Genomic DNA, 14,883 nt, shown 5'->3' with positions numbered 1-14,883 from the left:
AGGAGCCGGAGATGGGTGGTGGTTTGTTTGTGAGGCGGCGGATGGGAGGAAAGTGGGTTGATTGTTTGGATATGTCGAGAATGTGAGAAGAGTACGGATCTCGTGAGAGAAGGAGAGAAGAAGGAAACCGGGAAACAAGGGGGGTTTGGTCTCTGTTATATACTGGAAGGGAAACGATCAAGGTGGCTGTGGTGATTGAGAAAGGATCGATCTGGTGTCATGCATAGACAGCATGGTCGGCCGTGTCCCGGGAACTTTTGAAGGATGAGAGGGGGCAAAGGGGTGGTTGGTCGTAGGAGTAGAGGCTGAAGATGAGTCCCTTGGGGACCGGGAAGTGAGCGGCTTGATATTTTATAGGTAATTTCGTGGTTTCTTCAAGGCATCAGGAACGGATTTTCCCTTCGTAGGGTCCTGAACCCTTGTGCCTGAAGTTTGTTTTCCCCGGTTGTTGTGAGCTTGGTGTGGGCAATGGAAGATCCTATCACGCACACCCCGCGAAGACGTTATTCAGGGCCAAGACGGGGCACCAGAGGAGCGCAAGAGGATTAGGGTACGTAGTAGTTTTGTGAAAGTATCTCACCGTCACATGGATGACAACCTTCACCAAGACCGCAATATAAAGTGAACAATACAATTGACCAAGAAAAGAAAAACACTTTTTGGGCAACAAAGTCGGATTCCTAACCGCCCTGTGGTGTTGCCTGAGAACTTCCCCTCTTTGGAAGGGATGCTAGGTCCAAGTGGACTGGAGACGCATCTTCAGTGAGTTGGCTTGTTTTCTTTCGTGTTATGTCGTCAGTGAGCGTGTCGTCGAGCGTGTCGTATACGCGTACGCCGTCGATGGTGTCGTATCGTCAACAAATCTTCTCACCTCTCCATCACCCCCCCGCTGCTGCCTACCACCCCATCTCACACAGGTCCTCACACCAAACACACATCACATCACAGCACCACAACCTCATATAACTCATCTCAATTCACCTACTCTCAAAAAACACCCTACAACATCTCACGCAAAAGAAGAAGCCACCTCATTCCTCCCCATCTATCAGCTTTACCAACAGCAACAAACATCACATCATCCACAAATAACCAAAAAAAAGGGGCATGCCCCTTCCTTCCTTCCTCAGAAGCAAAGCATTTTAGGACATAAACGAAACCTCGGAAGTGTGATAGAAAAGAGAAAGAAGTAGCCACTGTAAGAGAGAAAAAAAACACACAAACCATGCTTTGCCATAAGAGGGGTTGCCGTTTCCCGATAGTCCATCAGTTCCCAAACCCCCCCCTGTCCCGAGAGTCCCGTGTGTCTTTCTTGTTGTGTTGCGCAAATAATGATAAAAACCAGAATATTTCCTCCCCTGATCACCCATCTCGCCGGATTCATACTGAGGGCGGGGGCGTGTGTGCACTATAATGTCGATGGAAGGAAAAAAAGAGACAGATTTGGTGGTGGTGTCCAGTATCATCGGCCCAGGGCATGGGTAGTCCGCGCCGCAGCACACCGAGGGACCGACGATCAGGCACACGATGCAGGACGAGACTGTAAAGGAACGAAATTCAAATTTGCCGCGTCTCGATAACCATCCGCCTCCAGTAAAAACATAGTCTCGGACCCCTTTCGTCGTGAAGGCCCGAGAATCCCTGAAAACCGCCAGTCGTTGGCCTTTTGGGTATCCCAATATCTTTAGCAGTAAACATGCCGTGTGTAGTTTGTTTCTGCGCGCAGCATTATGTCTCCCTTTCCATACGACCAAATGATGATCCAACCCTAACGCCGAGGGATGTAAAAAAGGGCGAAAACGTATATTGAAAAAAGTTGTATGGTAACAGACGACCTTGCACTTGGACGCACAGAGGGTGATGGGGGGTAATAAGATAGAAAAAAGCCCAAGGGCTCTGATACAACGTTCTGGAGGGGGCAGGAAGATACACGAATACCATAAGTGATGGAGATATTTGTGGCATCGCCGCCAGCCGGCCCAGAATTGTATGTGCGAAGGTGCGTATATGTACGGAGAGGTGCGGACATGCCATCAGCTTCACCTCTCAATGCTCTCGGGGCTCATCATGCCCATGCCCTCATCCTTGTCGGTCTGACTGGCATTGCCCTGGCTCTGCACGCTCTCGTTCCGCTCCATCCCGGGAGGAAGGGAGATCGCGGTCGGGTTGGGGCCTGCACCGTTGATGTTGACATTCTTGGCCTTCTTCGCCGGCGTGGTATTGCCAGGCTTTTCCGGAGATGCGTTGACACCCTGCTTTTCTTGAGACTGAGCCGCCAATTCCATCTTCTTCTTCTTCTTGGCGAGGGCGATTTGTTCTTTGGGAGGTCTCTTCTGCGGGGAGACGATCTTTCCGGATGCGCCGAGACGTGGGCGGGGCCTTCTCTGTTTGACAGGCAGCTCTTCGTCTTCGACCAGCGGAGTGTCGCCGTTAGCGTGCAGCTTGGCAAGGAAGAAGTTCTTGACCAGGCCGATCTGGCCATGAATGTTGTCCGTCGTGACAGGGTCCACGGGCGGTAACGAGTCGAAGAGATCTGTGACCTCGACGCCGGCCGTCTGGGTCTGCATCTGGTACTGGTTGCGTACGCGAGACTGGAGCAAGTGAAGAGGAACCGAGAGCATATCAAGACCCATTTCCTTGTCCAGACCGAGTGCCTTGAACCCGAAGAAATCTTCGCCAAGGTCCTCTGCGAAGTCGCCACTAACGAACTGGTCGCTGCCATCCTTGAACGCACCAACGCCGTCTTGGCCGGCTTCTTGGGTGAGTGCAGGGCGAAGAAGCTCAGTAAGATGCAGCTTCATGCGCTCCTGTATACCGCCGAGCTTCGAGCTGAGCCTATCGACCTCGTCCTTGGCGTACGATTCGAGACTGAACAAGTCGGAGCCATTCTCGTCGAGCGTGTGCAGAATGACCTCTTCGGGAGTGAACCGAGGCTGGAACCGGGAGCTTTGGGCAGCGACGCCGACAGTCTCCTTCTTCTCAGCTTCTCTGTACACATTGAATGTGTGAATGAGCTTCTCGAAGTAGTCAGATGCGATGCTGGTCAATGTGTCAATAGCAGACGGCTGGAGTTCTTCGAAGCCAGTGTGGTAGAGAATCTTGGCCACGGAACGCTGCAGTGCGCTTTGGCAAGTCTCTGGGGCAATGACGGGCCCGTCGTCTGCAATGAAGGAGGGCTCGGCGTCTTGCTCTACGAATGCCTCGTAGTTCGACTTCGGAAACTGGTTGTTGTATAGCTAGAAAATTGTTAGATTATTTCACGCTTAGCTGCAACTTCAGCACAAACCTGAGTCTGGATCTGCATCTGCTTAATCACGCCGATCTTGCTCGATAACTTCCTTGTTTCCTGGATTTGACGAATGTTGGCGTCGATCTTGCTCGTCAACTTGCTCTTCGGTGCGACGAAGTGCCCTTCAGGGATGAGTCGAAGGTATTCCTCGTGTTGGTTGATGACGTGACCCTCGCCGTCCTCGATCCACTGTAGTTTGGGTTGAATATCGGGAATGACGGTCAGAGGCTCGTAGTACGGAGGTACGACCTTCTCTTCTTCGCCCTCCATGCCCTCCGCCAGTGTCTCGGCAGGCTTCGCTGCTTCCTTTGCGGCCATGGCTGAAGAGTCAGCAGAGTGGCCGATGACACCGAGGGACTCGGCCTCTTTCTGGTTCCTCAGATACCATCGAATCCCCGCCTTGGTCCGAAGGAGAGCTGGCGCATCGACGTTGAGCTTGTTGTCCTTGAACAGAGTATCCCTCTCTTTGGCGATGAGCGCACGATCTTTCTTGGTGATTTGCTTCCAGATCTTGTACTCCTCGTCCTCGAAAGCCTGTTCTGCCGCGTCGTTGAGTGCCTGACCAAGAGCCATGCCGTTCAATGTCGGCCCGTCGATGTCCATGGCATCAGCGTTGCTCCCGATCCCGGAATGACCGTTCACACCACCAGGGGTAGCTGACCCCGCTATCGGCGTCCCGAAACCACTGCCATCGACAGCCTCGGACCCTTCCCGTCCCTTGGCAAGCAGGCCGTTGAGTTGGAGCAACGGCTTTTGATCGACGCTCGGGGTGCCTTCCTTCTGGTCAGTCGGTTGTTTCCTCGACTTGCTGCCCTTTGTGCCTGCGGTACGACCGCGAGATGACATTATCGGCTCGTCGTCCGAGTCGTCACCGCCGTCCTCCTCGCCGCCATTCTGTTTACGCCGCTCTTCAGCCTCGACTTCTGCCCGTGGCCTGATGGTGAGGTCCGGGATGAGGGGGATAAGCTTTTCTGCCTCCTTCCTCATCCCATTGGCCATGCGCCGGAGGGGGTGGGCCATGTCCTGGTTGTATCTTAGGCAGTTGTCCCATATTAGGTTGAGGTCGGTGACGAAATCGGCCTTGGACTTGTAGGTGAGAGACTTGAGCTTCTTGGTCATGGTCCCGAGGTCCATAGGCTGTTTGATGACTGCGCAGCCGGGGTCATTAGCCAATCACGAGCGAATCCGTCTGCCTGGAGACGACTTACGTATGTAGTAATCGGGCGCATCGCGCTTGTTCACCCTCTGCAGGAAGGGTGTTGAGTATTCCGTATGTGCCTTCAGCTCCGTCAGGACTTTCTCGAGGGCCTCGTACAACTCTTCCTGGTTGACGTTCTCCTCGCTGGCCCATTTACTTCGGTTCTTTCGTACTTCGTTCATCAACGATCGCAGCTCCGCGTCCGACGCGCGAACTTGGTCGCGTTTCATGTCTATCCTTGCAATCAGATGCTTGAGTGTCAGACTTGACGCGCCGAGGTTGGCGCTGCTGAGGGAGCCGTGGTTTTCGGCCTGGCCGCCGTTGGCGGTAGCGTGGTTATTGTTATGTTCCATCTCCGCCTGCAGCTGCTTTTCGGACTCTTCCAGCTGCTGCTGCTCCAGCATAGCAGTCCGGTCGTTCTCGAGGGTGTGAAATATGGTGTGGAAACTCCGTCTCGCCGCCTCCTCGGTCGCGTTGCGCGCCTCTTGCAACTGCTTGCGCGCATCTTCGCTCGCCTTTGTCGAGGAGTCTTGGGAGGAGGCGTCGGCTTGCTTGAGTCTATCGAGCTGCTTGCCGGGGGAACTGACGGAGTGCACGGGCGAACTGCCGGACTTTGAGGGGGAGAGCAGCGAGCCGGCGCCGGCGGCCGCGGCTCCGGACTTGTGCTTGTTCGCGTCGTCGGAAGTCGCGTCTTCATCTTCTTCGTCATCGTCATCGCCGTAGTCGTCTTCGTCGATGACCCGCTTGGCCTTCTTTAATGGAGGCTCCTGGATCGGCGTATGGTCTGTGGCAGGGGGTAAGATGGAGGGGGAGGGGGCGATGGGGCGGCGGAGGGCATCGATGTTTGGGTAATTGTAGGAGCCGTCATCAGCAAAGAGCAGCGAGATCTTTGCCTCGCGCTGATGATAGAGATCCTTGAACAAGGCGCGGCGTCGGTCATCTTCAATATCGGGTTGTGCCTCAGGCATCAAAGCCATGGAGTGGTCGACGGGGGTTCCATTTCGCGCAGAACCATCGTCAAGTTGATGGAACAGACGGCTGGAAGTCTGATGATGGAGTGAGGGCGGTTGCCATGCGTGTTGGCCGTTGGGGAGGGACATTTTGAGCCCGGATTGATGATGGCGACAAGCGGGCGGATCGTCGCCATGCGCAACAAAATGCGCTCGTCAGGGACCGAGTCCGGGCGGCAAAGGGGTGTTACGATCGCATCAGTAGATGGAGCGACATCGGTAGAGATGGCCGGCGGGATCTGAGGTTGTGGCGAGACGCGGTTGTTGTGTATTGATGGATTGGAATAGGGGGGTTTAGGCGTGGTTCCAAGAGGTGAGGTTGAGGATTTGGAGAGGCTCGTACCAAGTGTACGCGATGGAACTTTTCCCTTGCCTGGACACTGAACACGGCGAGCCGGCCGCTACGAGCAGTACTGGCGACTTGAGCCGGCCAACCGCGGTACGCTCAAAGTCACCACCAGCACTGTCGCATCAATTCAAAAATAATGCCCAGTGTTATTTGAGAACCATTTGATTTGAATATCTACTTTTCGGACCCAGAAAAGAAGTGCACTGGGGTCAATATCGGTGTCGCGGTCACCGGCTGCAGGTACAGGAACCTCCAATGCCGACGACGGCGCGAGACAACCAGGCCACCAGCACGGTGCACCTTGACCCCCCTTGGATCCCCAGCGATCGGATCGCGTATGATTGCGTCACGTGATGATCCCAGCCAGCCAGTCGCTGTCCGCAACGAGCCACGCAGGTGAGATAATGAGGCGGCAAAAGTAGAGTTTGTATTACGGGAAGGCACTCTTATGCTGTGCTGGATTGGAGATGTGTACTGAAAAATAGTGGGTGCATGTTCAGTGTTCTTCAGCGACCACAACGGCATCCCATCACCACTGATGCGACACCTTCAATCCGCTCCCTCATTGACCATCATCATCCTCCACGTCTTCAAAGTCAACACGCGTCCACTCCTCTAAATATCGCGACTCGCGCCTCTCTCTCCATGTCCTCCACGGCCCACGGGATAACCCGCCCGGGCCACAGCAACTAGACCCAACCCGACTTGCCGACACACACCCCGAAAAAAACCTCCCGTCGGGGGCGAACCCCTGTCCTCGTTCCCTCGCCGCCCTCCAGGGCGCCCAGCAGGTCCCGCCCGCCACAAGCTTCCATTGTGGTCCATCCAGTGGCATCTTGTGTCGTCAGTGGGCTGAGTTCTTCGGCACCAGAAAGCTCTCCCTCCCGATCCAGTCACCGTCCCGTCGACTCCAGCAGGTCCCAGCCGTCTGGAAGCTCCGGCCAGCTGGACACCAACACCTCACACCCTCGTTTGTCTGTGACGAACCCCATTACGACTGCTTTGCCCTTCTTCCCATCACAGCATCTTCGACCCTCCGTCCCATCATGACACCTTGTAGCTAAGCTACTGCTACCCCATTAACCGAGTCAACCCACGCATTACGCACATCGACGACGAGACCCTCCGAACCGAGCTACATATACCTCAACTACCGATCCAATCAAACCACACCCTGCAAGAGCCGCAGGACCCTTCGAAATGCGGATACGCTTGCCCTTTGCAGGTGCGTCAAAAGCTTCACACTGGGCCTGGCAATTTGGGACGGACCTGGATCTGGATCTGGACCTGGATCCAGCCCTACATCTGGATCCCCCGTCCATCTCGCAGATCCGAACCCAAGCTCCATGTCCACGTCCAACCCACGTTACTCTTAGCTAACATTCCCTCCCACCCTCCAGGCGTCTTTTTCGCCCTCCTCCTCGTCGCAGGCTACGCAGGCCTGACCTCCCTCCAGCTGGGCCAGTACGTAAACGACAAGGTCCTCCACTTCGCGACCTTCTTCCTCCTCACCCTCGTCTTCTACTGGATCCTCGACACGAACCGCCGCCGCACCCTCAACCTCACCCTGACCGTCTGCACCTTCGTCCTCGGCGTCGGCTCCGAGTTCCTCCAGGGCTTCCTCCCCAACGGCCGCGAGTTCGACTTCTACGACATCGTCGCCAACGTCGTCGGCTCCCTCGCGAGCCTGGGGCTGTGCTCGTGGTACCACAAGCGCATGCTGGAACGCAAGCGCCGCACCAAGACGTACGCGCCCGTTCCGGGGGAAGACGAGGAGGACGTCGAGCTGGGCGAGGGCCACGAGACGGGCGTGATCGAGTCGAGCGGCGCGAGAGACGGCGGTGATACGGCTGCTGGACGGACGCTCGAGCAAGAGGTGGATAATTGGGACGAGAACCAGGTGGACGAGTGGGATGAGGACGACGATGGCGATATTGGCGGGGTCAAGGGCAAGGACGTTGACTCTGGGGACATCGGCGACCCCAAGAAGCGGGCTGACTAGGGCATGCCCCGCGTGAGAAGGGAGATTGTGAGATACGATGGATGATGAGCATTGAGTTACGATTTTTGGCGTTCGGGACGGCCTTCATCCTAGTAGCGTATGTTTCGTCATAGAGAAAAATTGCCAGGCTTCTCCTACCGAGCAAGTTTGTGTGATGACCATGTTTGCTCGAGTTCAGAGCTACACAAAAAGCGTTGGTATTACAGAGAAAATTCGAAGAACGGCAAAGTGTTGCTTTTATATCTAAATAGACCAAGCCAAATATTATGCATACGCCAGCGATCATCATCCCAGGTTCCCGTGTTTAATGTATGTGAGACTCTCCCAAGTCTCGATTAGCCCGCAAAAAAAAACAAGCACACAAACATGCAGCTCACCACCCAAATGCCTCGTTGTGCCACACCACCTCCCGGCCCCTCTTGACCCACGCCCCGACGTACTCCCGCATCTCCCTGCCCATCTCCGCGGGCCCGCAAACGAGCACGGCCACCCTCTCCTCGGCGCCCTGCCTGAAGACGTCGTCGACGATGGTCCGCAGGTTGGGCCGCTTGCGGTTGTGGTCGCTGGTGAAGAGGTTCCGCCTGCGGTCGCGGTACATGGGGTTCATCTCCATCTCGCCTTCCGAGGAGGTCTCGGCGGGCATGCCGGCCATGGGCCCCGTGTTGGCGGAGGTGAGGGAGTCGCCGGTCAGGAAGATATGGACGTTGCCGTCTTCGAGGAGGCTCTTGGGGGATTTGTCCGTCGCCATGGCCCATGTCGCGTCGCCGGCTCCGCGGACGGACCAGACCATCTCGACCTTGGCGCTCGGGTTGTCCTGGATGATGGCCTGGTAGATGGGTACGGTGAAGGTTGCTCCGACGCCGCCAGCCACCAACAGGACGCGGTCGACGGTCGTGCTGATGAGTTTGTCGAAGTGGATGGATGCAGCGCCGTACGGGCCCTCGATGCAGAGCGGGATCTTCCCGTCGTCCAAGCTTCCGCCCGCGTTAGCGAAATGACCAAGGTGCCGCGTCAACGGGCCGTCGAGCTGTCGAGCGACAAGGGTGAGATCGCCCGTCTCTTCATCTACGGAAGCCACGGTAAAGGGGTTGAAGAGGAATTCGTAGAGCAATGCATCTGAAGACTTGCCGCCGCCGGGTCGTGCGGCCGCGGGGATGCTGAGGTAGATGTGAGATCCGGGCCGGCTTCGGAAAGCATTGACCTTGAACTGAGGAATCGAGGCGCGAATCTTGACGAGATTCGTCCCGGGAATGGTCTCCATCTTCGAAAAGGCCATGACGGTGCGAAGACGGCGTACGACGAGATCGATGAGGAAGACGATGATGGCCTTGGCCATGAATAGCCGAGATGACCTGGCATGGAAGAAGACCAGCGGCGGGATGGCAAAGGCGCCGATGAGGTGGGTGATGAAGAATACGCGGTACGAGTACTTCCGAACGGCGGCAGCTGCTGTTGAAGTCATCATGTTCATGGTTGCGAAGGCGACGACACCAAGGAAGACGACGGGGGCGAAGAGGCGCTTCAGGACGATGCCCTTTTCGACGAAGAAGTTCATGTAGAAGATGGCGTGGAGGACGAGCAGCGACAACGTCACACGGGATAGGACGCGATGCCATTTGTTGAGTTCCTCGTGGGAGGTGCGGAAGACTTTGGCGATGGGGCTGAAGCTCTTCAAGGCCAGCAGATATTGGAAAGGAACCTGCGACGCGGCGATGATGCCGAAGCGTTTCGTGAGGTGGAGGTAGTCTGGGAGGTGTCAGAGAGTGCTAATTGACATTCCGCGAAGACCAAAATCTCAATGAGCATGGTCTCCATCCAATGCCACTGAGACTATTGCAGGTTTTTGGGATGTTTGTGATGCTCTCGATGAGGGAATGGGCACTTACCTTCGCCTGTTTCCAAAATGGAGAGGACAAGCATCCATGCAAACCAAGCCACGCCAAAGACCCATTGGTCCTTCTGACCCCAATGCTGTCCCATGAAGTAGACATCGTCACCCAGCCACCACTTCACTTTCCTTACATTCGTATCGAAGTTGCCAACCCAGCTTTGCCTCCTAGCCTTCAGGTCTGGTGAATCCGGAACAGCGTCATAGGCGGCGCTTGCTTGCCAACGCTGCCTGAGATATCCGAAGAAACGAATGAGCAATGCCAGAATTATCGGCGTCAAGGCGGAGAACTGTGCATAGCTGCCGTATCGATCCAAGGTTTCTCTCCGGATCTGGACCTCCTCGCGGGAGAGATCCAGAAATTTGTAAGGCCAACCCATGATGGTCGATCTCGACGGATCTCACGGATGACAATGGAGAAGATGGATAAGGAGGAAGAGGAGATCAAGCCGGGATTGGATATCAAAACCACATGAGCGACATGGATGGAAATTGGTTCTTTAAAAGAATGGAGGCTATCCGCAAGCTCGGACCGAAGCGGATTGTTAATCAGAGAAATTGGAGTTGCGAAAGTTCACATTCCACGTCTCCAAACCCGCGGGGATACGAGGATCACACACTCAGAGCTCCTTCCAGCTGGCATCTTCGCTCAGGGTCCAGGCGGCACAAGCTTGGTTGCTTGAAAAAGGGCCTCTCTGATTGGTCATAATCATCGTGGCTAGGGAATCTACCCCTGAGCTATCCCCCCCATTGACCCCGTTTCGTCGTGGGGGCTGCCCCAATTCTCCCGTGAGAACCGGTGGGAGGTCCCTGCCCCGGACACCGACCAAGCGTCATCTTCCACTTTATTTCTTCTCTGGAGACATCTCTGTCTTTAATTCTGCATCTGCCACCTGCAGATTTGATTGAGATTTGCATCTTGATTCACTCTCAGCCGGCCGAAGTTCTATTTGATCCATCGGGTTGCCCTCTTCGCAATTTCGTCTCTCCAATTCTACTCTCCTTGCAGAGCAACCGAGTCTGGCCCAAGGTCAGTAAAACAAAAATCGACAGACGAATCGACGATCATGATGCGAACCATTCGAGCATCACCTTTTATTCGAGGGCGAAATGCGCAACTATCGGGCAAAAGACTCGGTGGGCGTCATGCTGCAACATCGCCTTCTTACGACAAATGATTGGTCCTAAGGTCCACCGTCAGCTGCAGTGCGTTGTGCAGAAATCCAGGTGGAGCTTCTCCTCACTTGAAGCCTGATCTTGAACATGGCCATTTGCTTTTTATTCCGGCTGTTTCCCGCAATTTCATCGTTGTTGCAAAATCCAGAGGAGCTCCTTGAAAGGCGACAGAATTTTGACATGGACGAGAAGCAGCCTTGCACCCAGTGTCCTGAACCGAAGTTCCTCTGCTGGAAGAAAGGTACGCACTCAGCCAAACTTGTCAAAAGGACGTACTAACACTGCTAGAAACTGGGAAAGGATGGGTAGAAGCGAGTCGAGCAGCGACGCATGGGGATGGTTCCGTGCTGCCTTCCATCGACTATGATGTGTGCATTGTGTAGGTTCAACGATCTCAACAAGAGTGACCAGTCACTGACACTCACTCAGCAACGCAAAAGCCCTCAGAATCCGCCAATGCCCAAGGTGTCGCGAGCAATTTTCTATCACCTACGAGGTGCCTGACTTGTGGTGGAAAGGGTACAGCAAAGGTGCCAACGGCTTCTTCGGCCAGGATACCACTCTGGATGAGAAAGGAAACATTTCTGGGTTGAGTGAGTTACATGGAGCTTTTCGGATGAGCAAGAACTGACCTGAGGAAGATTCATGGGCCCGATTTCAGGTCAAACTGACGAACAACCCACACACCGGGTACGAATGGTTCAAGCTGAACATCTTGACGAGGTGGATCGCAAAGACTCAGAAAACAATCCTCGTCATTTTCGATCTTCGCCCGCCCTCCACGAGCTGCCTCGAACGAGTACCGGATGACGAACTGGATCCCAAACAGGATCCCCTGTTCGCGGTCCCAGATGAGCACAACTACATCAGTCCATACTGGATTTACATTCGCCTTCTGGAGAAGATTGTCACGTTGCAGGATGCAGCTGTGTGGTCGGTGCGCGACACTGTAAGGAGCACGGAGAAGGAGAGGGACGGGCCGCTGAAGCCAAAACCGGCGCCAGAATTTCGCTATTTGCACGATACGGCCAGACATGCGATACATGTGTCTGAAACCCTGGATGTGGCGGTCAAGACCGCGAAGCAGATTTTGGAGCAGCACAAAGCCTTCGAGGCATACTCGGGCGGGGCGCAGCCTGATGTGGTTGCCTGGAAGAAGGCTTGGAACCACACCGAGGGACGCCTGCGGTTCTTTGAGGGGATGCTCGGCAGCCTGCAGGACCGCTCTGCCTCGAACAAGGCACGCTTGCTGAACGAAATCGCTCTGGCATTCAACATGGTCGCTCAATTCGACGCGGGCATGTCTGTCGATATTGGCCGCGCCACTCAGAGAGACAGCGAGGCCATGAAGACGGTCGCTTTTTTGACACTGCTATTCCTGCCCGCCACATTCGTTTCTGCTATCTTCAGTACGACGTTTTTCGAGTTTGATTCAGGCTCGGGTGAGTGGCTGATGTCCGATAAATTTTGGGTTTACTGGGTCGTCGCCATTCCAATCACCATCGCAACGGCTTCGCTGTGGTACTATTGGCAACGCATTTTCCCTCCACAGCTGTTCGGCGACATGCGCTTCCAAGAACAGCAAGCCGACCGTAAGCCGAGGATGCAGACACTGAGCTTTCGGCGGCCTTCGACTTTCGGGCTTGGGCTTGGTGGTTCTACAGTATGAGCACTCGGAGGGTTCGGGTACTCAACAACTAATTACAATATGAATGCTTCAAGTCAGCCTGACGGCCTGCCAAGACAATGAGCAGCGCAACCTCTCCGTTATGCGACTACGTGACATGCCACTTTCTCTTTTCACTACCAAGTAGAAGAGGGGACCAGCATTTTCCGCCGCCATCCAATACGGATAAGCCCGCAGCGGCGCAGGAGACACGCCGTTGGTCAGCTTCGATGGAGTCAGCTGCATGCGTGACCAACGAACTGCGACCCAGACCCCGGCACAGCCTGCTTGCCAGAATGTCTTCGCCTCACTTCTTCTATTCTTTCGTCTCCCCCGCTCTTCAACTTTCACATCGTTCAAGCAAGGCCTGAAGCTGCCTTGGAACCGACCATTGCCAGTCTCTCATGCTTTGCGACAATGGTCGCTGGAATTTCCCAGGAGCTGGTTGTCTTTTTGCTCGGCATAGTCATTGACGACATCGCACCAGACGCCAAATCAACGGACAGCCTGATTTGGGATACTTATCCCCGGCTTCGTGAACAATGCCGACGCACCACAGTCAGGACGGTGGTGATAGATCCGACTCACTTTCTCCAATCCTGATGCAGAACTCCAACCAAAGAACATGGAACGCCGCCATCGCTGACGATGAACCGAACATCCCTCCAAGAAAACGTCCTAGATTAGAAGACCTGGCTCACGAATCATCGAGCGATGCCACACCCAAAGTCCGGAGAAGGCTGACTCCTGAAGCCTACACCGTTGCGTGGGTTGCGGCTCTTCCTCTCGAGATGGCTGCTGCCACGGCCATGCTTGACGAGACTCACGAGCCCCTAATCATGAGCTCGAACGACAGCAACCTATATGTCTTTGGAAACATTGGCGACCACAACGTTGTCATTGCATGCTTGCCGTCGGGACAGTATGGTATCACCAAAGCAGCCTTGCTGGCTAACAATATGCGATGGAGTTTCCCGTGCATCAACATTCGGCTCATGGTCGGTATCGGCGGAGGTGTCCCTATGAAGTTTGATATTCGGCTTGGTGACGTTGTGGTCAGCTGCCCGACGCTGACATCACCGGGAGTGATTCAATATGACTTCGGGAAAACTGTCCAGGAAGGCCGAATTCAAACGTCGAGAGCCCTCAACAAGCCACCACAAGAACTCCTTGTCGCCGTCGCAAAGCTGCGAGCGATGCATGAATCGCAGCCAAGTCAGATTCCCGTCTACCTCGCACAGATGATTACCCGGAATCCTTCGATGACTGCGTATACATATCAAGGAGTTGGGAAGGACAGACTATATGAAGCCGGATATGATCATGTTGGACACAACTGCGATGAGTGCGATCTATCGCGGCTAGTCGAGAGAGGGGCTCGACCGGACAACCACCCAAAAGTTCATTACGGCGTTATCGCTTCGGCGAACCAGGTCATGAAACATGGCTACACTCGAGATCGTTTTGCGCAAGAGCACGAAATTCTGTGCTTTGAAATGGAAGCGGCTGGTCTTATGGACAGTTTTCCATGCTTGGTTATCAGGGGGATCTGCGACTACTCGGACACGCATAAGACCCAAGGATGGCAGGAGTACGCCGCTGCAACCGCAGCGGCTTACACGAAGGAGCTTCTCAACATCATTCCGGCGCGACGCAATGCATCACCACCGGCAGTCTTTGACCGGCCTGTTTCTTGTAGGTGTTGGTCCGCTTTTTAAAACTTACTCTTCGCTAATGAATTTACAGATGGAACACCGCAGCTGGAGCTTCGACAAGTACTTCTTGAGTCCTTGAAACTCAAAAAAGTCGCCAATCGACACTTTAGCATCCAGAATGCACATGCGAACACATGTCAATGGCTATTAAAGCACCCAGACGTTGTTAATTGGCTGGACCCTGGAGAATATACCAACCATCACGGCGTTTTGTGGATTAGTGGAAAGCCTGGCGCTGGAAAGTCTACGATCATGAAATTTGTCTTTGATTGGGCGAGAAGAAAGGCGACGAAAAACGATGCAGTTGTTTCATTTTTCTTCAATGCTCGCGGCGAACTTCTCGAAAGGACAAGCGAAGGGATGTACAGATCCCTACTGGTACAGCTTTTGGAAAGGCTACCCGGACTGCAGAGCGTGCTTGAAGATGTTGATCTCCCCAGTCTGACTAGTTCGGATTCTTGGAATATCGATCTGCTTCGAGACCTCTTTTCCAGAGCTATCTCTAAGCTCGACCAACAACAAGCTATCTGTTTTATCGACGCCATCGACGAGTGTGCTGAAGAAGAGATCTTACCCATCGTGGATTTTTT

General features: G+C 54.5%; 4 protein-coding genes across 4 annotated transcripts; 2 read left to right on the top strand and 2 right to left on the bottom strand.

Moving 5' to 3' along the window:
• Positions 1 to 2,039: 2,039 nt before the first annotated feature.
• Positions 2,040 to 5,587, bottom strand: CkaCkLH20_08993 (uncharacterized protein; the record flags this gene model as incomplete). Its single annotated transcript, XM_038891708.1, has 3 exons — positions 2,040 to 3,236; positions 3,287 to 4,437; positions 4,498 to 5,587. 3 exons carry the CDS (start codon positions 5,585 to 5,587, stop codon positions 2,040 to 2,042), a joined length of 3,438 nt encoding a protein of 1,145 aa, XP_038742995.1.
• A 1,433-nt stretch (positions 5,588 to 7,020) lies between these two features.
• On the top strand, positions 7,021 to 7,848 carry CkaCkLH20_08992 (VanZ like family protein; the record flags this gene model as incomplete). The annotated part of the gene is made up of 1 exon (XM_038891707.1): positions 7,021 to 7,848. One exon carries the CDS (start codon positions 7,021 to 7,023, stop codon positions 7,846 to 7,848), a length of 828 nt encoding a protein of 275 aa, XP_038742994.1.
• A 373-nt stretch (positions 7,849 to 8,221) lies between these two features.
• On the bottom strand, positions 8,222 to 10,116 carry CkaCkLH20_08991 (ferric reductase like transmembrane component; the record flags this gene model as incomplete). Its single annotated transcript, XM_038891706.1, has 2 exons — positions 8,222 to 9,594; positions 9,735 to 10,116. 2 exons carry the CDS (start codon positions 10,114 to 10,116, stop codon positions 8,222 to 8,224), a joined length of 1,755 nt encoding a protein of 584 aa, XP_038742993.1.
• Positions 10,117 to 11,092: 976 nt separating this feature from the next.
• CkaCkLH20_08990 (uncharacterized protein) lies at positions 11,093 to 14,372 on the top strand (the record flags this gene model as incomplete). The annotated part of the gene is made up of 6 exons (XM_038891705.1): positions 11,093 to 11,153; positions 11,201 to 11,291; positions 11,342 to 11,505; positions 11,554 to 12,504; positions 13,332 to 14,266; positions 14,325 to 14,372. The coding sequence occupies 6 exons, from the start codon at positions 11,093 to 11,095 to the stop codon at positions 14,370 to 14,372; spliced, it is 2,250 nt and encodes a 749-aa protein (XP_038742992.1).
• Between the last annotated feature and the right edge of the window lie 511 nt (positions 14,373 to 14,883).

This window comes from Colletotrichum karsti, assembly GCF_011947395.1.
Source record: "Colletotrichum karsti strain CkLH20 chromosome Unknown Scaffold31, whole genome shotgun sequence".
Lineage (NCBI taxonomy): Eukaryota > Fungi > Ascomycota > Sordariomycetes > Glomerellales > Glomerellaceae > Colletotrichum > Colletotrichum karsti.
This window is presented reverse-complemented; position numbering and strand designations above follow the sequence as displayed.